Consider the following 20,949-nt stretch of genomic DNA (forward strand, 5'->3'; position numbering starts at 1 on the left):
TGTGTATATACTGAGATGCCTGTTCTGAGCAGACCAGATAGTAAAGAGTGCCTAGTTATTTCAGTGATGGTATAGGATGCCTGCTGACACTCTAGAGTCTAGTGGCTGTCAGGAGAAAGAAAAAAGCACATGGTTGGCAACAGTGTGAGATCACTTCCAGATGTCACACCTCTCTAGGAATTGCTGGAAACTCTATAGTCAAACCACAGTTTTCAGCAATTCTTAGAGAAATGAGTGATGTCACTTCCAGGTTTCCCCCCTCTGGCAATTTTTGAAATCTCATTCTGGGGGTTGCTAGGGAGCCATGACATCACTTCCAGGTTTTCTCAAAAGTAGCATCTTGCCAATGCTGGTGGCTGCCTCCCCATATCCTCACCCCAATTTGTCTCTCCATGCCTGCAAGTCAGGCTAAGCCTGGCGGTCCTATGGAAGTAGAACTGAAATGCTGGCCTCTTATTTGGTACATGCAGATCTGTTCCTATTTGAATGAACAGGGCAACCTCTGCAAACTAAAAAAACATGGCGGGGTCCAGATCAGGGTAAATACTGTATAAATATTTTTTTCTTTTTGTATTTTAAGAACTACACAGCTGGATGAAAATGTGTGATGAGGAAAGAATACCTGCATGTGTTTTCAGAAATCACAACTGACCATCAACTGCTTTATTATTATTATTATTATTTGCAAAGGAAGAATGGAGGTGTCTGTAAGAAAGAGAAACTACAGTTCTTCTTCTATCCTCTAATCCAGGGCTATTAAGAAAAAAAAAATCCCAGCAGGAACTCATTTGCATATTAGGCCACACCCCTCGGCACCACCATTATTTCACATGTTGTTTTCTACAAAAAGACCAGCAGGAACTTATTTGCATATTAGGCCACACCTCCTGATGCCAAGACAGCCAGGGCTGCATTCCTGTGCGTTCCTGCTCAAAAAAGAGCCTTGCTCTAATCTATAACTTATTCTAAAGAGTGTAACTTATTCTAAAGAGCGAAGACTAGATTCTAAAAATACATCTCTTGTAGATTGTGGTACCATCTATTCTGTTTTAATTTAGCTTCCTTTCCTATCAACTGCTGCTGTAATGAGAGGTTATAAGAAGCTCGTTAAGATGTTTTTGTCATTAAAATGCATGAATTATAGGCTAGATAATGTAGTACCAAATTTACCTTGCAGAGAAGGCTGTATTTAACTTGGCTTCTACTCTGGGATATGTTGTGATAAATGGATGTTGGCAATGCGTGATAAATATAATGGGAATAATAATTTAATTGTCATCTTGGATTTTTCAGAACTGGCTATAAAAACCTCAGAATGGGAATTTTATTTCAAATAAATGAGGCTTATCGTGACTGTTTAAAAATTCAAATGTGATAAGAGCCAATTACTGAAAATTCACATGATTGTTTGGAACACTTCAATATGTGACAGTTTACGTAAACACTGCAGACTCCGACAGCTCAATTACTGATTGTTCTGTATGCCAGCACATGCCTGGATATTCTATTAGCCACATATTTCATAAAGGAAGTAACATTAAGCAACTATTGAGTTAATGGATCACTGATGTGCTTTTCATATATATGTTTGTGTGTATGTAGGTTTCATTTATGTGTGTGTGTGTATGTACTAGTAACAATCAGAATGGCCTGTGTGTTTGCTTTTGACTTGCAAGCTGAGGCAGAAGTACAATGCAGAAGAATATTTAGTAACATTTCTCTGTTTGTTTATTTGTTGTCAATAAAGGACATCTAGAGCTTCTCGGGTACCTTTTCCCAGCTTTTGGCTGAAGAGGGCAGCCTTTCCCCATACACTAGCAACTACCATCCTTGGAAATGGTTGCTGTGCATTGTGAACATTCTTTGCAGTATAGAACTTGGGCGGGCTGTTTTATGTTAATTACTGCTTATAAATACTGTTACCTTGGTATTCTTTGCAATAATTTAAAATATAAAGATATTACACAGCATCACAGCTATGAATATATTTATTTGGACCAAGAATGTGCTCTGTATTGTTGACAATGTCCTTACCTTTAAAGTTTTTATTTATTGTTTTCATTTTTAACCCCCAAGCCCCTCTGCGGTTGCCTTTTGGGACCGTTCATCCATTCCAGTGCCGTCACCGTTGAAAGTTTTATGTTGTAAGCTGTCTAGGGAATCTTTCTGAAAGTTTTCCAAGCACAAATCTGTGTCTTACAATACTTCTAGGACAAGACAAATAGCTACTCCACATCTTGCAATTAGCATGATAGATTTAAGGGGCTCTTAGAAGAATTTATTGCTAAGATGCATTTCTGTCGTGTTGCAAGGAGGGCAGCATGCTTTAAGAAATACAAATGATATATTTTCACAGTTATTGCTGCTGCAAGTTCCTGTGTTGCATCTCTCCTCCTGCAGTGACAGACAAATTTGAATGCCTGCCTAACCTTTCCTCATGTCATGATTTAGATTCGTGGATGAGTTTAGGATGGAATAAGAATGAGCTTGAGGGAGATGGATTGTGTCCACAAGGAAACCATGGACATAACATTCCAAGCAGCCTCAATTCCTTTGCATGATGCCTAAGTGAGATCAGATTAAGCATGTTGTACTCCAAATATTTGACAGTAAGAGAATTTATTTTATTTTTAATAGACCTCAAACATTATAATAGCACAACCAGTAACAGATCCTGTATTGTTGCACTAGCAAGTGTGTGTCAGGTATGTAAACAGGAATGCCAGCCCCCAGACAGGACCCCTACTGAGCTCCCTGTCCAGCCCAGGCTCCATCCCCAAAACTCCAGGAGTTTCCCAACCTAGATCTGGCATCTCTATTGGTAAACAATTACATTGTGCACATAAGTATAATGCAGATGAGTTGGATGTTAGTGAAACACTAGTTGCATTTGTACCATGCTTTTAATTGTTGAAACTGAAAAGCTTAGCTGCCATTTTTAAAAGAGTTCTGTTTCCTTTTACCTTTTTGCCACCTTGGGCTAATTATTTATTATAGTTCTAGTTAGAATGAGGTTCCAGTGGTTGTGATGGCTTTTTGGTGAATGAAGGGAACACATGAGCAAATATACAGACTCTGTAGTCCTTGAACTCAATTTGGCAAAAGGTATTCATGCAACAAAATCCCACTGAAATTTGCTGAATTTGTCTTTGTGAAGTCCCATCCCATTACTTTCAGAGGGCCTTCTATGCAATTGGTTTTCATTGGATTATTTATTTATCTAAAAAAATTATTAGCCACATTTCTGCCTTATGAAACTCATAGCTTACAGTATTAATAAAACAGTAAAAAATATTTAACAACTATTATAAAACCCATTAAAGTCACAGTTTACTCCAGTTAGGACTGCCAATGAAAAACCAAAGTCCATCAAAATACAGTCCTAAATAAAACTGTCTTCAATTGTTGTTCGCCATCCTTTAGTTCACATTTAAGTTTTACTTGTTATAACAATTTAGAGTTTGACCTAAAGATGTTAGTACTATGAGTAAGCATAAGCAGAAAGTCTGGTCAGGTCAGAGATCTGAAAGGTCACCTGGATGGGGTTACACTTCCCTTGAAGAAACAGGATTGTAGTTCGGGGCTGCTCTTTCACTCAACTCTACTGCTGAATAAGTAGGCAGCAGCTGTGGCCAAGAGTGTCTTTGACTAGCTTCTACTGGTTAGCCAGATGTGGCCTTTCCAGGCAGAAAAGATCTTGCCACTGAGGTGCATGCCCTGCTACATCCAGATTGATTACTACAATACACACTATGCAAGGCTGCCTTTGGAAAGTCTTTGGAAACTGTTGGTGCAGCTGACTTATGGTGGCCCCTGGTGACCTCAGAGACATGTTAAAAGGTGGTTTGCCATTGCCTGCTTCTGTGTAGCAACCCTTGACTTTTTTGGATATCTCTCAACCAAGTACTGACCAGGGCCAATCTATCCAGCCCAGAGCAGCCCATCCCTACTGGCTGCTCTGGGCTGGATAGATTGGCCCTGGTCAGTTTGTTTCAGGGCACAATTAAACATGCTGACCTTTATACCTACATTTTTGCTAAATTCCTTCCATCAATGGATCATTTGAATTTGTCAATAGTTATTTGCTGATGACAAAGCAAGGAGACACATAAAATGCTGAATGAGATTCTTGCACCATAATAAAAGCTTCCACTCATTATACTTATTCCATCAAAATTCATCCCTCCAGGTCCATAGAGCTTTATTTTATATGTCTGGTACCTCCAGTTAGTATTTTCTCTGTTCTTGCCTCATCCAGCTGTAACGTCAATTTCTGTAAAAACAAAAGTGCTCTTTGGCAGTATTGTAAAAAATAGGAGATTGCTGTTATTTACAATTCTTCAATATTTTAGAAGCAACTGACAAGTTTCTTGCATATACCTCTGTCTGTCATTTCATTCAAGTCTGATTTTGGAGTGGTTTGGTTGGCATCATACATTCATACATCATACATTTATGCTTTTTCTTTAGTTTTTAAGTGGAATTTTCCTGCAGTTAAGAAATCAACTCTCTAAACCAGGGGTAGCCAAACTTACTTAACGTAAGAGCCATACGTAATAAATGGCAGATGTTCAAGAGCTGCAAGACGTGAACATCAGATGGTTGAGAGCCATAAGAAAGGAAGGAAGGAAGGCAGGCAGGCAGGCAAATAGATTGGGGGAGGGAAAGGTTGAAAGAAAGCAACTTTAATTTTAAATGCATTCTCCAAGTCACTGGCTGGCTTGGCGAAGTGATTTAAACAGAGAAATGCCTTCTCCTCGCCACAGCTGATGGGATAAGGGGGCTTCAAGAGCCACACAACATGTGTGAAAGAGCCATGTATGGCTTCTGAGTCACAGTTTAGCCACCCCTGCTCTAAACTATCCCAAATGGGGCTAAATGGTTCACCTTGCAATATTTTTTTTTCTTGTTCTTGGATGAGGAGCAAGCAAACTGAGCAAGGAGAACAGGATTACTTGTGCTTACAAAATGTTTGAAGATGCCAGGCCAAAAGCTGTGCTAAATGGTTGGTTGCAGGGCTTTTTTTTTTTTTTTAATAGGAACACACAGGAACTTAGTTCTGGCTGGCTTGTTGTCAAGGGATGTGGCCTAGTATGCAAATGAGTTCATGCTGCACTTTTTCTACAAAAAGAAGTCCTGGTTGGTTGTACTATTTGGTTTTGTCACTGACTGTCATCCGAAATGCTGACAAGGGAGACATTTTAAGCAACTTGCGATTCTTCTCCAGGAAAGCCCATTTCTTTGTAAACCATTGCAAGAATATTGCTTCATTTAGAAGCTAAACTGTGAAATGTTATATTTATGGAAAAGTATTCCACAAATGGCATAAGGCAAATAGTTTGCAGTCCATAATTTAAGAAGGCTGTGATTAGTATGACTCTGAATGGGAAAGAATTCAAAAATCTCCAGTGGTATATAATCAAGGAATTAAGATGAAGTTGTCATGTTGAAAGTGACTGTTCTGAATCACCTGTCACAAATTATGGGAAATTATTTCAATTTAAATCCAAGTACTGTGATATTAAAAAATCAGCACAATAGACCATTGCTCTTCTGCAGTGTCAAACAGAACACTTACCTATTATGACTACTGAAGCCAAAGAACTTTAGAATTAAACATCTAAGCCTCCAAGGGTGGTAGAATAAAGTTGGAGTCCAGTGGCATCTTTAAGACCAACAAAGTTGTATTCAAGGCATGAGCTTTCGTGTGCATGCACAGATCTGAAGAAGTGTGTGTGCACATGAAAGCTCATGCCTAGAGTAAAACTTTGTTCATCTTAAAGGTGCCACTGGGCTCTAACTTTATTTTGTTGCTTCAGACCAACACAGCTACCCACCTGCATCTATCTCCAAGGGTGGTAATAATTCTAGGAGCAAATTAAGCCTGACCATAAATCTCAGAGCCTACATAGCAGCATAAGAAAAGCCTTGCTGGATCTGGCAAATGGTTCATCTAGTCTAGTTTATTTTATACTGTGAACATCATATGGAAGCCAGTTTGGTGTAGTGGTTAAGTGTGCGGACTCTTACCTGGGAGAACCAGGTTTGATTCCCCACTCGTCCACTTGTACCTGCTGGAATGGCCTTGGGTCAGCCATAGCTCTGGCAGAGGTTGTCCTTGAAAGCGCAGCTTTCTGTGAAAGCCCTCTCAGCCCCACCCACCTCACAGGGTGTCTGTTGTGGGGGAGGAAGATAAAGGAGATTGTGAGCCACTCTGAGATTCAGAGTGGAGGCAGGATATAAATCCAATATAATCTTCTTCTCTTGGAAATGCACAAACAGAGCCCACCTTATAAAATGGCACTATTTCCCAATATGGAGGTTTCATTTAGTCCTTATGCATAACAGCCATAATGTTTAATCTAGGCCTTATGCATTACAGCCATCTCCACAAATCTGGCTGATCTCTTGGAGAACAGTTGCGGTGCCAGAAAATTGGAGGTATGCAAATGTCCACATTTTCAAGAAGGGGAATAATGAGAATCCAGTCAGCTTGCACTTGGAAATGTAGTAGAACAAATAGTCAGTCAGTCCTTGAGTATTTAGAAAGGATGGCTATGATTACTAAGAACCAGCATGAGTTTCTCAAGAATAAGTCCTGTCAGACTAACCTTTTTTTCTTTTTTTGAGAAAGTTACTATCTTGCTGGCTCAGGAGAATGCTGCAGACATTGTTTATTTTGATTTCAGTAAGGCTTTTGATAAGGTTCCACATCATATTCTTTTTGACAAATTTGTAACATGTGGTTTGGATCTTATTACTGTTAGGTGGATCTGTAATTGGTTGACAGATTGCACCTAAAGAGTGCTTGTTAATGGTTCCTCACCCTTTTGGAGAGGAGTGACAAGTAGAGTGCCTCAGGGATCTGTCCTGGGACCTGTTTTTTCACCATCTTTATAATTTATTTTCACCATCTTTATAAATTATTTGGAATACAGGGAATGCTTATTAAATTTGCTCCCACAGAAATGCTGTTTGCCACTTTGGGGTTAGGCAGAAATTGGGAAGGGTAGCAAATACAGTAGAAGACAATAGAAGGGTCAGAATACAGGATTATATTGTCAGGCTACAAAACTGGGCAAAAACAAATAAAACAAATTTTAATGGGGATAAATGAAAAGTTCTGCATTTAGGTAGGAAAAATTAAATGCGTCATTATAGGATGGGAGAGATTTGGCAGTGATATGTGCAGTGATATGTGCGAAAAGGATCTAGGGGTCTTAGTAGACCATACACTGAACATGAACCAGCAGTTTGGTGCAGTGGCTGAAAAGGCAAGTGCAATTTTGGGCTGTATCAACAGAAGTATAATGTCCAGAGCATGTGAAATAATGGTATCACTTTGCTCTGCTCTAGTTAGACCTCAGCTAGAGTATTGTGTTGAGTTTTGGGCACCACAATTTAAGAAGGATATAGATAAGCTGGTATATGTCCAGAGAAGGTCAACGAAGATGAGGGGTCTGGAGACCAAGCCCTACAAGAAAAGGCTGAAGACGCTGAATAAGTTTTGTCTGGAGAGGCGATGACTGAGAAGTGATACCATAACCATCTTCAGGCATTTGAAGGTGTGTCATATAGAGGATGCTGCAAAATTGTTTTCTGTTGCCCCAGAAGGTCACATCAGAACCAGCAGATTGAAATTGAATCAAAAGAGTTTTTGGCTAAACATTAGGAAGAACTTCCTGACAGAGTGGTTCCCTAGTGGAACAGGCTTCCTTGAAAGGTGGTGGGCTCTCCTTCTTTGGAGGTATTTGAACAGAAGTTAGATGGCAATCTGACAGCAATGCTGATTCTGTGAACATAAGCCGATCATGAGAAGGAGGCAAGAAGGGTTCAATACTTCGTTCTAGATGACTAGATGACCCTTGAAATCCCTTCCAACTCTATGATTCTAAGAAGCTTATTGGGCAGCAGGTGCTCTGGGCATCAGTGATTGTTGTGACAGATGTTGTTAATCTAAGAAGATGTCTGTAGCAAACAGACCCACACAGTATGTGGAGGCACTCCATAAAAGTACATGTGCTGTTGATCTTCAGCAGCAGCACTTCCAGCAGAAGTTGTAGTACAGTAGAGATGGAGACCATGACTGAAAGATCAATAGCCTCACAAAAACCAAACAAACCACTCGTCAACTTCAACCCACAAAGACAAGAAATTTGTCTCCCTGAGACATATATCTGTGATCTGCTTACAAACAAGTCACTTGCCAGCCAATTGTGAATTGTGTGTGAGCATGGATGGGTGAACATCAGGATGTTTGCTAAAGATGCCATCTTAGTTAGCAGCATCTGTCACACCAGTAACTGATTCCCTGAGCACCTGCTGCCCAATGAGCTTCTTCCTTCTTCTTCTTTCCAGATGACAACAGTGGCAATCTCACTGAATGTCAGTGGTACCACTGTAGTGCTCATCTTAGAATGTAAAAAAATGCTGAGGAAGAAAGATAACTTGCATGGTGAAAAAGCAGCACTGTTTGAAATGACCATAGCACTTCAGAGATGGCTCATTATCAGAAGGAAGCCCCTGTCCCTGCAAAATCTGGCCAACAACAAACAACAAATAACACTTGGTTTAGAACAGCAGCGTGAAAAGGGCCAAAGTATTATTGATGTGTATGGAACCATTAAAAAATCTTTTACAATGCTCAGGGGCTGTGGTCTCTTATGAAGCTCCTTGGCCTGTTCCTAATAAGGCACCCTATGCTTGCCCCCCACTCTCAACAAAGCTGCAAGTTAAAATATTTCCACACATTGCAATATTTTCTTAAAACAATCTGTGAAGAAATTTCCTTCTCTGCTCAACAATCCCACTCAGCTATTTAAAGATCCTTTTGTATTCTGATGGTTTCATTAATAAGGAACTGTCTGGAGCTTTTAAAATTTTTATCTTTTTAATTAAAGTAATTTGGATTAAAGGGAGGCAGTTGCCATATTAATAATTTTGTAGTACAGCAGTATTTTATACTAATGGTGGCTTTCAAGGGCTTTAGAAGCTTACAAAGGAGTCTTAGTATAAAATGGAATCAGGTACATAGTCTTTATTTTACATGTTAGAAAAGAAGCCAGGTTACGGAGAGTTAATGTAATTGTTTAGGATTGCCTTGTTACACAGAATTACATCCTTTGATGCCAGTGTTCTTGAAAGGTTTAAGATTGCATTGGTAGTACTAGTGACTATTGCCTTTTATAATTATGTTATACTGATAATCTGTAGTTAATAATAATTAATACATTTTTATTTATACCCCGCCCTCCCCACCGAGGCAGGCTCAGCATTTTAAACCCACTTAGAAAGAATGATGACTTTTGCCTTCTCACCTACCTTCTTATGAGTCCCAGAGCTCAGGACCACCTCTGCCTCTGGCCCACACATGTAGAGTAACCAATACATCCTGCAATGTAGTCCAGTAAACATGTTGGAGTCTATGTTTCCTGGCCTATATGGGTAGAGGTTCCTATAAATACCATCCTTGGCAGCTAGGTCTGAAGCTCCCTTCTCCCTACCCAAATAGTATTATACCCTGGGATTTCCAAATGTGGACTTAAAATCAGGAGATAGGTAAAGCAAATACCTGTGGCTGGTTCCAACTTCCAAAACATGACTTATGCTTAGAACAGCAGTATTATAGATCTAATTATTGAGATCTGAGTTTTGGGGTGTGTTCACACTATACTAGATAATGTGTTTTGCAAATAGATTTTTGCAATTCTTACACACAGGGCTTTTTTTTAAAAGCCCAGCAGGAACTTATTTGCATATTAGACCACACTCCCTGATGCCAAGCCAGCCGGAACTGCATTCCTGCTCAAAAAAGCCCTGGACTTGGCAACCCTAGTCCAGGAGGATGAGCTTCATTATCAGTTGCAATTCAGTAGCCTTTCTTTCTAATCTCCCTTTGATGTAAGAGAACTGCTACTCTTAGGTCAGCAACTGAATGTACTGGAAGGTTAAAATGTTTTCCCACTAGTTTTTTAGTTACTGCTTACATTTTTAGATTCATTTCCATTTATTCTTTGCATCCCCTTGGACTGAATCCTCCTGGACCAAATTGAGACCCAGGTTTCTTGTCTCACTACCAGTGCAGGTATCTCCATGCCTACTACCCCTTTGCATATCACTCCTAATCCAATCAAGCCTGCTATTGCCATTCAGCATCTGAAATCATCTGTATAAAGTTTATATCTCTGGTACCTCGTGTTACATTTTGTGGCACACATGGACTGGCCTGACAAAGTGACATTTATGTCAGATCCACACATCAAATGGGTTCACCTCTGCATTAGTGTGTTCTGATAAAATCTCTGGTCATAGATAATGATACAGTCTCTCCACATATTATTAATAGCATATAAAGAATATATTAATATTATATAAAGAATATATTAATATTCTTTTCCCTCCAGAAGTCAGCAGTCAACAAGACTTCAGGTGCACCTTCGTTCAGCGGATGGTCAAGTTCACAACCACATCAGGTAACGAATTTTTGCAAATAAGCCAACAGACAAATAATTACGAGAAAAATGGTGCTTGAGGGCCAGTGCAGATGAAAAAGGCCTCACCTGCAGACACCTGAAATCATTGGCTTTTCCCATTCAGGTTCAACTTCCATACTGATTTGGGCTAAAAAGAGATGATTCAATAGAAGAGTAGTTGAGCAGTATCTAAAGACACAGCTAATTGCCAGAAAGCTAGACTGGGACCTGTTATTGTAGGCATGTATCAGGAAAGCGATGGAGGAGATACAGAAAGCTTCAGAAGGGTTTTGTTTGATGTCCCATAAAAAGATGCAAATTGGCTTTTATGGGAAAAGTTATTGCTCTTGCCCACCTGTTGTTTAAGTCTTTGGTTTTTATCCTTGCTTTTGTGTGTGTTCCTACAGGACTTTACTGTATTAGCTCTTCTTGGCAGTGGTTGGCTTGTACTCTTTTGGACTATTTCTGATGACCTTGATAACGGTGGTCCCTGATAAAGTTAGCAGTCACTAAGGAGCCCTGAAATTTGTAATCAGTTATTGCGAGTGACTTAAGTTATATTTATTTCTGGGGTTATATGGTATTTTTCTTCATTTTCAAGCTAATTTTCTTTGTGAAAATCAAAACAAGCAAACAAATAAAGGCTTGATTTGGTTTCATTATATTATTCATTAGCTATAAGCAATTCAATTAATTATAAACTATCAGTGTTAGTTGTTCATTCTGTGTTTTTGTTTCCAGAGATTGCAACTGGGGGAGATTGTAAAATCTTTTATATTGGATTTTGCAATGATAACAAGGTCCTCACTGCCACCACTGTTCAATGAATTGAACCCTATGAGATGTCTGTCCACTTTCTCATTTTTCATACTGATTTTATGTCTCTGGTGTTCACAGATGCTGCGGACACTTAAAGAAAAATTTAGGTGTCATGGCTGCACACTTCCACAATTCTAGATTGTGGTAAAGAAACTCCATGGCTCTCTTTAGGTTACCTCATATCCTCTAACCACTGCGGAATTCTTTTGCTACAGGTCCCTGGGTACATGTTTTCAAAATTGTGACGAGGGATGCCAGACCCATGCCTGCACTGCCTGGGAACTGTTTGGGGGAAAGGTCTGGGAGAGAAAAGTGTCAGTGACACTTTGATGTCATTTCCTGTCAAAGATCTGGAAGAGACATCACATCTCTCTAAGAATCCACCCAGATTCTATGTCATTTTCTGCTGAAGACCTGGGAGTGACATCATAACTCCCTAGGAATCCTCTCAAACTCTATTGTAAATGTCATAGAAATTGGGTCAGTTTCAAGAGTTTTGCGGGTGGGGTGTCAGTGATATCTCTTCCTAGTATTAACCTGGAAGTGATGTCAGAGACAACAGTGTTGAGAGAAGGCAATTGAGAGTGAGCCTTAGCAGGTAACCAGCAACCCTAATAATCACATCTTTCAAACAGAAAGGAGAAAGCCTCCTCATCTTACAGGATATCAATATTCATCTTGCAGAGTGGGCATATGGAATCACTTAGTGAGAGATCATTTTCTGTGCCATCCTAAAAAACACTTTCTTGGGGTTGTCACATTGAAGAGACCTGAGTAGAATTTTGAGTAAATCTGTTTAGTATTGCTCTGTCTGTTTGTTTATATGGAAGTCCTTATAGCACCAAACAAGGAGTGAGCCTTTGTTTTTTCTCCCTGTCCTTTCCTGCAGGTGGGATCATAATGTGGGTGGGGGAAAAGGAAATGTCTTTTAGAAGAGAAATGGTGAGGGATACTGAACCATGCATGGGGACACACAAACTTTGCACTACTTTCTTTCAGTTCAGCCTTTTTCTTCTGTTCTCTAAATCAATTTCCTTCCTACTGTCTCTAGAGAAGTTGGTGGTGAATTCACACAGTGAGAGAGGTTCAGGAGGGTGAAGGTTTTACCTCCTTTCACCCATATGCTCCATTTTTGTAAAGTATGTACACCAATTCTCATTTCTGTTTTGCATATGCCTAATTGTCTGATTTTCCCATATCTGCTCTTAAATGAAGAGAGAGAGCTAAACGTCTCTTATCTTATCTTGTGTGTGTGTATGTATACACACACATGTCTTTTTCTTCTTTTACTTCTGGAGGATGGAAATAGGATGCTTATAGGGGGACAGAGAATGGAACACAGGGCAAGACGGGTCACTGTTTGGCTGGTTGGTGCCAGGCTTAGAATTGCCAACCATCAGGTGGTAGCTGAAGATCTCCTAGCGTTACAACTGTCTTCAGGCAACAGAGATCAGTTCACTTGGAGAAAATGGCTTAGAAGGTGTTACTAGAAATGCTGGAGGTCTCCTTTTTTGGGGGGGGGGGGGAATTAGCAAGAAGGAGATTTAGGTAGAGCCAATTTGAGCAGAGATATTTTCCACCAATGATACGAAGGTCCGGTATCAGAAAGAAGACTCCAGAGTTTAAAATAAATTTAAAATGTTTACTAGAAAAATATGTAAAAGGTACAATTACACACAAACAAAAAACTCACAATCAAGAGCTAGGAAAAATAAATATGGTTAATAGGGATTTGTAGGGATTGCTGAAGAGAGTGATATTACCTGTTCCAAATGTGCAAATATCTGTACAGCAGGAAAAATGGAGAGAAGGGCATGCACAACCAGCAGGACATGCCCAATAGATCCAATTACAGAAAGTAACGGGGGTACAGACTGTATATGGCGCCTTACAGAATACACGAGGCAGTGGGATTGGGACTCAAGTTTATGTAGGGTTTGGAGGGGTGGAGACCCTCCTAGAGCTATAATGGCTCTTAATGGTCGATGATATGTCTTTCCTGGGTTCCTGAATAGATTCCCAGTTCAGGACAATAGGTGAAGATGACTCTTAATGTTTGCCATGATTGGCCTTGATGGGCTTAATATATTAATTTAGTTTTGGTACTGTGAGAAGGAGTCAGAATAGAAGACAAAGGATTTATGCAACATGTCAGGTATTAGCATAGAAGTAAACAATTTAGCTGAGTTGCAGCAGGAAGGCAGGAAGATGGACCATTAACAGTAGCCAAGGATTAAGACATGAGCCATACTTTACCCTTGAACCCTCATCATTCTATACAAGGGGTGGCCAACGGTAGCTCTCCAGATGTTTTTTGCCTACAACTCCTATCAGCCCCAGCCAGCATGGCTAATAGTTGGGGCTGATGGGAGTTGTAGGCAAAAAACATCTGGAGAACTACTGTTGGCCACCTCTGTTCTATATATTCCTTTGGGGGGGGGGGTAGGAGCCAGGCCAGGAGGACACCTTATGCTGTAATCAGAACAAGCCCAGACATGTCTCTCAGACCCTTTGCAGAGAGTGGTTTTACTTGGCCTGTTTCTGACAAGCAGCATCCATTTTGGCTCCAGAGCTGGGGACCCCACTACTCTTATAGGGTACTCCCAGGCAGCACTTTCTGGCCACAAAGGTGAACTCTATGGCATGATACCCCATTGAAGTGTGTGTGAGTGTGTAGGGAAATCTTCCAGGACAGAGGATATCCACCTCGGCTTCCTTTTTGCTAAGTCAGCAGAATCATGCTGAAGAAAAAAACATCTTAATCCTTTCCCCCATAATCCTTTGCCCCTGGAGACTCAAGGTATACCTGGGTAAACTTGACAGGGTTTTTGTTACATTTTAGGAATAGATTTTTAAAGCTCCTTCTTCTAGTGCGTTACATGCTGCAATTGCCATCCTTGACTGCATAATTTTAAGGACTGTGCTGTGCTTTCTAATGGAATTTGGCTGTATGCTTAAGTTGTCAATAGATTCCTACTGATATGCTTGGGGCAAAAAATGTAATGGGGTATGGTTTTCTCAGTGTAAGCAGGCACATTTCCTCCTGTTAATAGCAGATACACTTCAGAATTAAAAGAATGCACCTTTAACATGCCCTATGGGACCCTCTTTGCTTTCTATTGTTAATACTTGTTTCCTTCCCTGGAAGACGAAGATAAGCCTGTATCCTAGATTATTGTTTTGTAACATTAGAATCCCGTTAGTGGATGAACAGGGTTGAGAGATTAACTAGCAGGGATGTTGTTTGAAACTAAATCTAAGCCATTCTGCATCTGTTGGGAAAGCTTTGTCCTATTATACTAGTACATGCCTGTGGAACTGCTTCTCCACCTACAATATTATACCTCATGTACTGTAATCTTCCTCCTCCTTTTTTGTCATTTGCTCTGTAATCTTTTTTCCTTCTTTATCTCTTCATAACAAAGCTCTATCTTCAGGGTTTTTTTCTCTCCTAATAAGCATATAGATGTCTGGAGGATATTAAAATGTCAGTAGCAGCTAGGGAGAGGGGGGAAAAATACAGCTGGCCAAGAAATCCCAAAGCACTTTTGTTTTTGGACAAGGTCTCAGCAAAACATATATACCTTGGATTTTAGATTGTCTTCCATGTGATATCTCATAAGGTCTTGCCTTTCTTGTTTCTTTAACCATTTAGAAAATAGTTTTCCAAGAACAAACAGGATCATGGCACCTATTCATATTGTCTGCATTTTCTTTGCCTCATGCTGGGAACTCAATGAAGTTTTTCCATATACATTTTTTAAAGAATCCATAGGAAAAATTGAATAGAACTACACAACTGTGACCTTTGGAGCATGGAAAAGATGATGAAAATTAAATTGATGTCCTCCTCCTGCTAACTTTTACATTTTCCAAAATATATGTTAGATGGGTGGTGGGGGCTTAGATCAGGGGTGTCGAACTCGTTTGTTATGAGGACCAGATCTGACATAAATGAGACCTTGCTGGGCCGGGCCATGTGTCTACCTATTTAAGATTAGGTAGCAGAAATGTAAACTTTATAAAGAACACAGACAATTAAAGATTTTTTTTTTAAACTTAAAAACATGCTTAAAATATTAGCACTCGTTGGTTTTAAAGATGCTTTCTTTGTATTTCTTCCATGAGATCCAGGAAACTGGGTAAAGAAAACTCTGACTCTTTCCTTCCTTCCGCAGGGGAGCAGAAGGGGAGGAGCCTCAGCCAATGAAAGAGAGGCTTGACTCAGTAGCTGTGCTGTGCGACTGAGAGAGCCTGACAAAGCAAGCTCTGCCTCCTACCCCTTCCTCCCCAAGGGAGGAACCTCAGCAAATGGAGAAATGCTACCTAATATTTTCTGCTACCTACAGATTTTGCTCTGTAGCTCCTGTGCAATTATAAACACATAAGCAACGTGGTGCAATTATAAACACATAAGCATAATTATTCCATGGAACAGCCCATGTTTGCAAGGAAGATCTTCTTCCCCACACAATGTATTATTCTTGCCTCCTTGGGTTAATATAGATACAACATGGACAATTATTTTCTTTATGCTGGCAGCATCCAAAATTTAATTACCATGCCAACTGCAGAACCAGGAGTACATCTTTTTCTTAATCCCTGATAAACTTCCCCAATCAGCATCCTGTGTACTTTAGGTAAAGAGCAAGTACACTGCAAAACAAAACATAAAAACCCACCATAATTGTTCAGGTGATCTGAGCAAGGGGTTCATTTCCATCTCACTCACACACAATGGCTCTGTGAAAGACTTAATAGGAATTCAAGTTCCATTGAACTGCTGAAGACTTCCTTTTGGGTAAACATGTTTGAAATTGATCAGAGTATCTTTCTTCGGCATGAAGAGCCACCAAGCATCAACAAACGATAACAAGGAATCCAGCTAGAATCTGTTTATTTTTCAAACTGCTTGAATTACATTGCCTGTTCCACAGGTGAAAAGGAAAATAATGGATAGATTGATACAATGCTTCATGAAATTGCTTTGTTTGTACATATCATCCATGACTGAAAAGTAGAGGTAGATTGTTGATAAAACTGAGAAAAGGGGAACAATGTTGTAAGCGGCTTTGGGTCTCAGTTGGGGAAAATATCGGTAAAAGTAGCCAAATAAATCAAGACTGATTAATTAATTAATATTACAGTAGCAAATGGAGCTTGCTACTGTACACCATGTCCTAGTACCTTCTCAACTGAACTGCTGCCATGCAGTCAACAGGGAGCTAATATCCTTGAAGCAAGTTCAGAAATGTCAACTGTGCAGGATTCATTCAGTCAGTCAGTCAGTTTAATACGGCTCTAGGCCAATCAACAACAACAACACAACACATCGATAACAGTACAACACAACACAACACCAAGCTAAAATATCACATAACAATGGCGGCAGCACACGCTTCGGGTGAGCTCCGTCCGAAACCTCATTATTCTTTTATTTTTGGATAATTACGAATTGTTTGAGAATTCATCTGGCCTCAAGCATTTCGCCTGGGTATCATCGGTATCATCGGCATCAACTGTGCAGGATTGCTTCTGTCTGGATCCTCAATTTCATTTCCAGACGATAACTCAGCATGATCACCATCATCCTACTTACTGTTTAGAACAGGCTGAACCCTTAGTCCCTAGTCAGTTACATGAGCAACCAACAGAGTCATGGTCTTTCCTGGACTGAAGTTCCGTTTACCGTCCCTCATCCAGTCCATTATTTATTGGTGGTAGCTTGCTGGCTTCTGCCATATAAAATTGGTTTTTGAAGGCAACCTAACAGATCTGTATCCTTGACCTCTTTGGAAGGATAAAATTCATATTTTATATTATTTTCACGTTTTTATTATGTGGTTGTGTCCTGCTGATTTTGTGTATTTTGTTGTTGCTCTTTTGCTCTATTGGCTATTGTTGCTCTTTTGCACTAATGTTTTTCATTATAAGCTGCTCAACGAACTAAATTGGCAAAAAGTGGCATATAAATGAAAACAATAAAATAATAATGTTTTTTTCTTCTAATTTTCCAAGGAATCTGAATATGTGGAAACACATGCAGCAAGGTACTAGGAAAGTTTAACTATCATACTGAAACACATAACATGCACACACACACACACACTATGCATTTGATGAAGTAGGCCAGGGGTGTCAAACACGTAGCCTGGGGGCTGAATCAGGCCCTTGGAGGGCTCCTATCAGGCCCCCAAGCAACTGGCTGTCATCTGCTTCCTTCTCCCTCTCTCTTGCTTCCTTCTACATATGTAAGTCACTGTAAGTTCCTTCTGCTTGCTCAATCTATCTTCTCAATTGGCTGAGGCTCCTCCCTTGGAGGGGGAAGGGGAGGAGGCAGAACTTGCTTTGCCAGGCTCTCTCAATCCCATAGCAGAACTACTGAACCAAACCTTTTATTCGCTGAGGCTGCTCCCCGTCCTGGTCCCCTGGGGAAGGAAGCAAAGAGCCAGAGCTTCCTTTGCCCAGTTCCCTGGATTCCATGGGAGAAATATAAAGAAAGCACCTTTAAGACCAACAAATGCTAATGCTTTAAGCATAAGAACATAAGAGAAGCCATGTTGGATCAGGTCAATGGCCCATCCAGTCCAACACTCAGTGTCACACAATGGCCAAATACACACACACAAACACACACACACTGTGGCTAATAGCCACTTATGGACCTCTGCTCCATATTTTTATCTAACCCCTACTTGAAGCTGGCTATGCTTGTAGCTGCCACCACTTCCTGCGGCAGTGAATTCCACATGTTAATCACCCTTTGGGTGAAGAAATATTTCCTTTTATCCATTTTAACCTGACTGCTCAGCAATTTCATTGAATGCCCACGAGTTCTTGTATTGTGAGAAAGGGAGAAAAGAACTTCTTTCTCTACTTTCTCCATCCCATGCATAATCTTGTAAACCTCTATCATGTAACCCCACAGTCGACATTTCTCCAAGCTAAAGAGCCCCAAGCGTTTTAACCTTTCTTCATAGGGAAAGTGTTCCAAATATATATGTGTGTGTGGCCAATATATGTGTGTGTGGCCAATATATGTGTGTGTGTGTGTGTATACACACACACATATACATACACACACACACATGTATATATATACACACTGTGGCTGATGGACCTCTTCTCCATATTTTTGTCCAATCTCCTCTTAAAGCTGGCTATGCTTGTAGCTGCCACCACCTCCTGTGGCAGTGAATTCCACATGTTAATCACCCTTTGGGTGAAGAAGTATTTCCTTTTATCCATTTTAACCTGACTGCTCAGCAATTTCATTGAATGCCCACGAGTTCTTGTATTGTGAGAAAGGGAGAAAAGGACTTCTTTCTCTACTTTCTCCATCCCATGCATAATCTTGTAAACCTCTATCATGTCACCCCGCAGTCAACATTTCTCCAAGCTAAAGAGCCCCAAGCGTTTTAACCTTTCTTCATAGGGAAAGTGTTCCAAACCTTTAATCATTCTAGTTGCCCTTTTCTGGACTTTTTCCAATGCTATAATATCCTTTTTGAGGTGCGGTGACCAGAATTGTACACAGTATTCCAAATAAGACCGCACCATCGATTTATACAGGGGCATTATGATACTGGCTGATTTGTTTTCAATTCCCTTCCTAATAATTCCCCGCATGGCGTTGGCCTTTTTTATTGCAATCGCACACTGCCTTGACATTTTCAGTGAGTTATCTACCACGACCCCAAGATCCCTCTCTTGGTCAGTCTCTGCCAGTTCAAACCCCATCAACTTGTATTTGTATGTTTTATTTTAAGGGTTTTTTTTTTAAAAAAAAATAGTTAATTGTGCTTGTGTCCTTTATAAAGTTTATATCTCTGCTACCTAATCTTAAATTGGTACATATATGGCCCGGCCCAACAGGGACTATTTATGTCAGATCTGGCCCTCAAAACAAATGAGTTCAACACCTCTGAAGTAGGCTCTTACTCATGAGAACTTGTGTCACATTAAATGTATTAGTTTTCCAGGTGCCAAAAGACTCCCTGTTGCTATTGGTAAAGGATTTCTCTCTGCAGTGAAAGTTTGAACTTCCAAGTCTTGCTAATATGTTTTCACATAAAGATCCTTCCAAATTCTTCCAATAGAAATACACCATTCCATTTTGAGCTATCCATGTTGCAAAAGAAAACTATATGCATATTCATTTCATCCACTCTATGGGTTTCATCCACATCTTTGATTTTTGATATTTATTTGAAATTGCATTTTTGGTCACAGAAATACTTATGGAAATGTGTTTTAGAGGGTAGCCATGTTGGTCTGCGTTGGAGCAGCTAGATGTGAGCCCAGTAGATGTGAGTCCTGAAAGCCAACAAGAAGGTTTTCAGGATCTGAGCTTTTGAGCCTTGATTCTAAAAAACTCACACCCCAAAAACCTTGTTGGTGCCTATAGTCAGGGGTGAAATTCTAGTAGGACCTCCTTTGTATATTAGGCCACATACCACTGATGTAGCCAATCCTCCAAGAGCTTACAAGGCTCTTTTTTGTAAGCTCTTGGAGGATTGGCTACATCAGGTGGGTGTGACCTAATATGCAAAGGAGCTCCTGCTAGAATTCCACCCCTGCCTATAGTCAAGGCTCAAAAGCTCATACCTCTCAAATCGTGTTGGTCTCTAAGGTAATATTGGACTTCAGTATAGAAATATACATATTGAACACATGTGTGTTTCAAATCGTGCATTGTGTGTGACCCTGAACCAAATAAGTTAATAACATTTTGCATTGGATTATAGGAAGGAGGAGGACTGGAACAATTGATACAGCAAAAGTAGAGATCAAATAGAATATTTTAATCTAACTATATTTTTAATTTGCTCATTGATTCTCTCTTATTCCAGTGCTGCTGAACACAAATTCTGCAAGCAACCTGATTGGATATTCAGAAGGAAAGTTTTATTACAGTCAGAGGAATAGTAAAATGTATGAAGGACATCATTTTGATGTTTCCTATAATACTTTATGAGAGTTAATGACAGCTTCTAAAGGCAGTATGGAACTGTTATAAAGCATATGTTGTATGTGTCCGTGTGCCCCAATTGAGAGGGATCAATGAACATATGCTCCTGACACTGTGACTATGGTTCTTATTACTGGATTGGAAACTATCAGTAATTACTCTGACAATCCATTGCCATTCATGAAGGATGGAACTGTCAATGCTTGCAGCACTGCTAGCATGTTTGAAAGGGAGTCTGCTCTCCCTCCTAAGTAGGTAACTGTTGCAGTCAGAAAGGATAGCACCAGCTTTAGAACATAAGAACATAACAGAAGCCATGTTGGATCAGGCCAATGGCCCATCCAGTCCAACACTCTGTGTCACACAGTGGCCAATATATGTGTGTGTGTATACACACACACATATACATACACACACACATGTATATATATACACACTGTGGCTGATGGACCTCTGCTCCATATTTTTGTCCAATCTCCTCTTAAAGCTGGCTATGCTTGTAGCCGCCACCACCTCCTGTGGCAGTGAATTCCACATGTTAATCACCCTTTGGGTGAAGAAATATTTCCTTTTATCCGTTTTAACCTGACTGCTCAGCAATTTCATTGAATGCCCATGAGTTCTTGTATTGTGAGAAAGGGAGAAAAGGACTTCTTTCTCTACTTTCTCCATCCCATGCATAATCTT

General features: G+C 40.0%; 1 protein-coding gene across 2 annotated transcripts in view; it reads left to right on the forward strand.

Moving 5' to 3' along the window:
* The window catches only part of RBMS3 (RNA binding motif single stranded interacting protein 3), a 1,175,542-nt gene that overhangs the window by 196,889 nt on the left and 957,704 nt on the right, over nucleotides 1–20,949 (forward strand). For both annotated transcript variants that reach the window (XM_060248818.1, XM_060248816.1), the window contains exon 2: nucleotides 10,404–10,472. Coding sequence is in view for 1 of the 2 variants with exons in the window: in XM_060248816.1 (XP_060104799.1) it covers nucleotides 10,404–10,472 (69 nt within the window). In the remaining variant the exon portion in view is untranslated. The remainder of the gene's footprint in view (nucleotides 1–10,403; nucleotides 10,473–20,949) is intronic.

The sequence above is a fragment of the Heteronotia binoei genome, chromosome 10, assembly GCF_032191835.1.
Source record: "Heteronotia binoei isolate CCM8104 ecotype False Entrance Well chromosome 10, APGP_CSIRO_Hbin_v1, whole genome shotgun sequence".
NCBI lineage: Eukaryota > Metazoa > Chordata > Lepidosauria > Squamata > Gekkonidae > Heteronotia > Heteronotia binoei.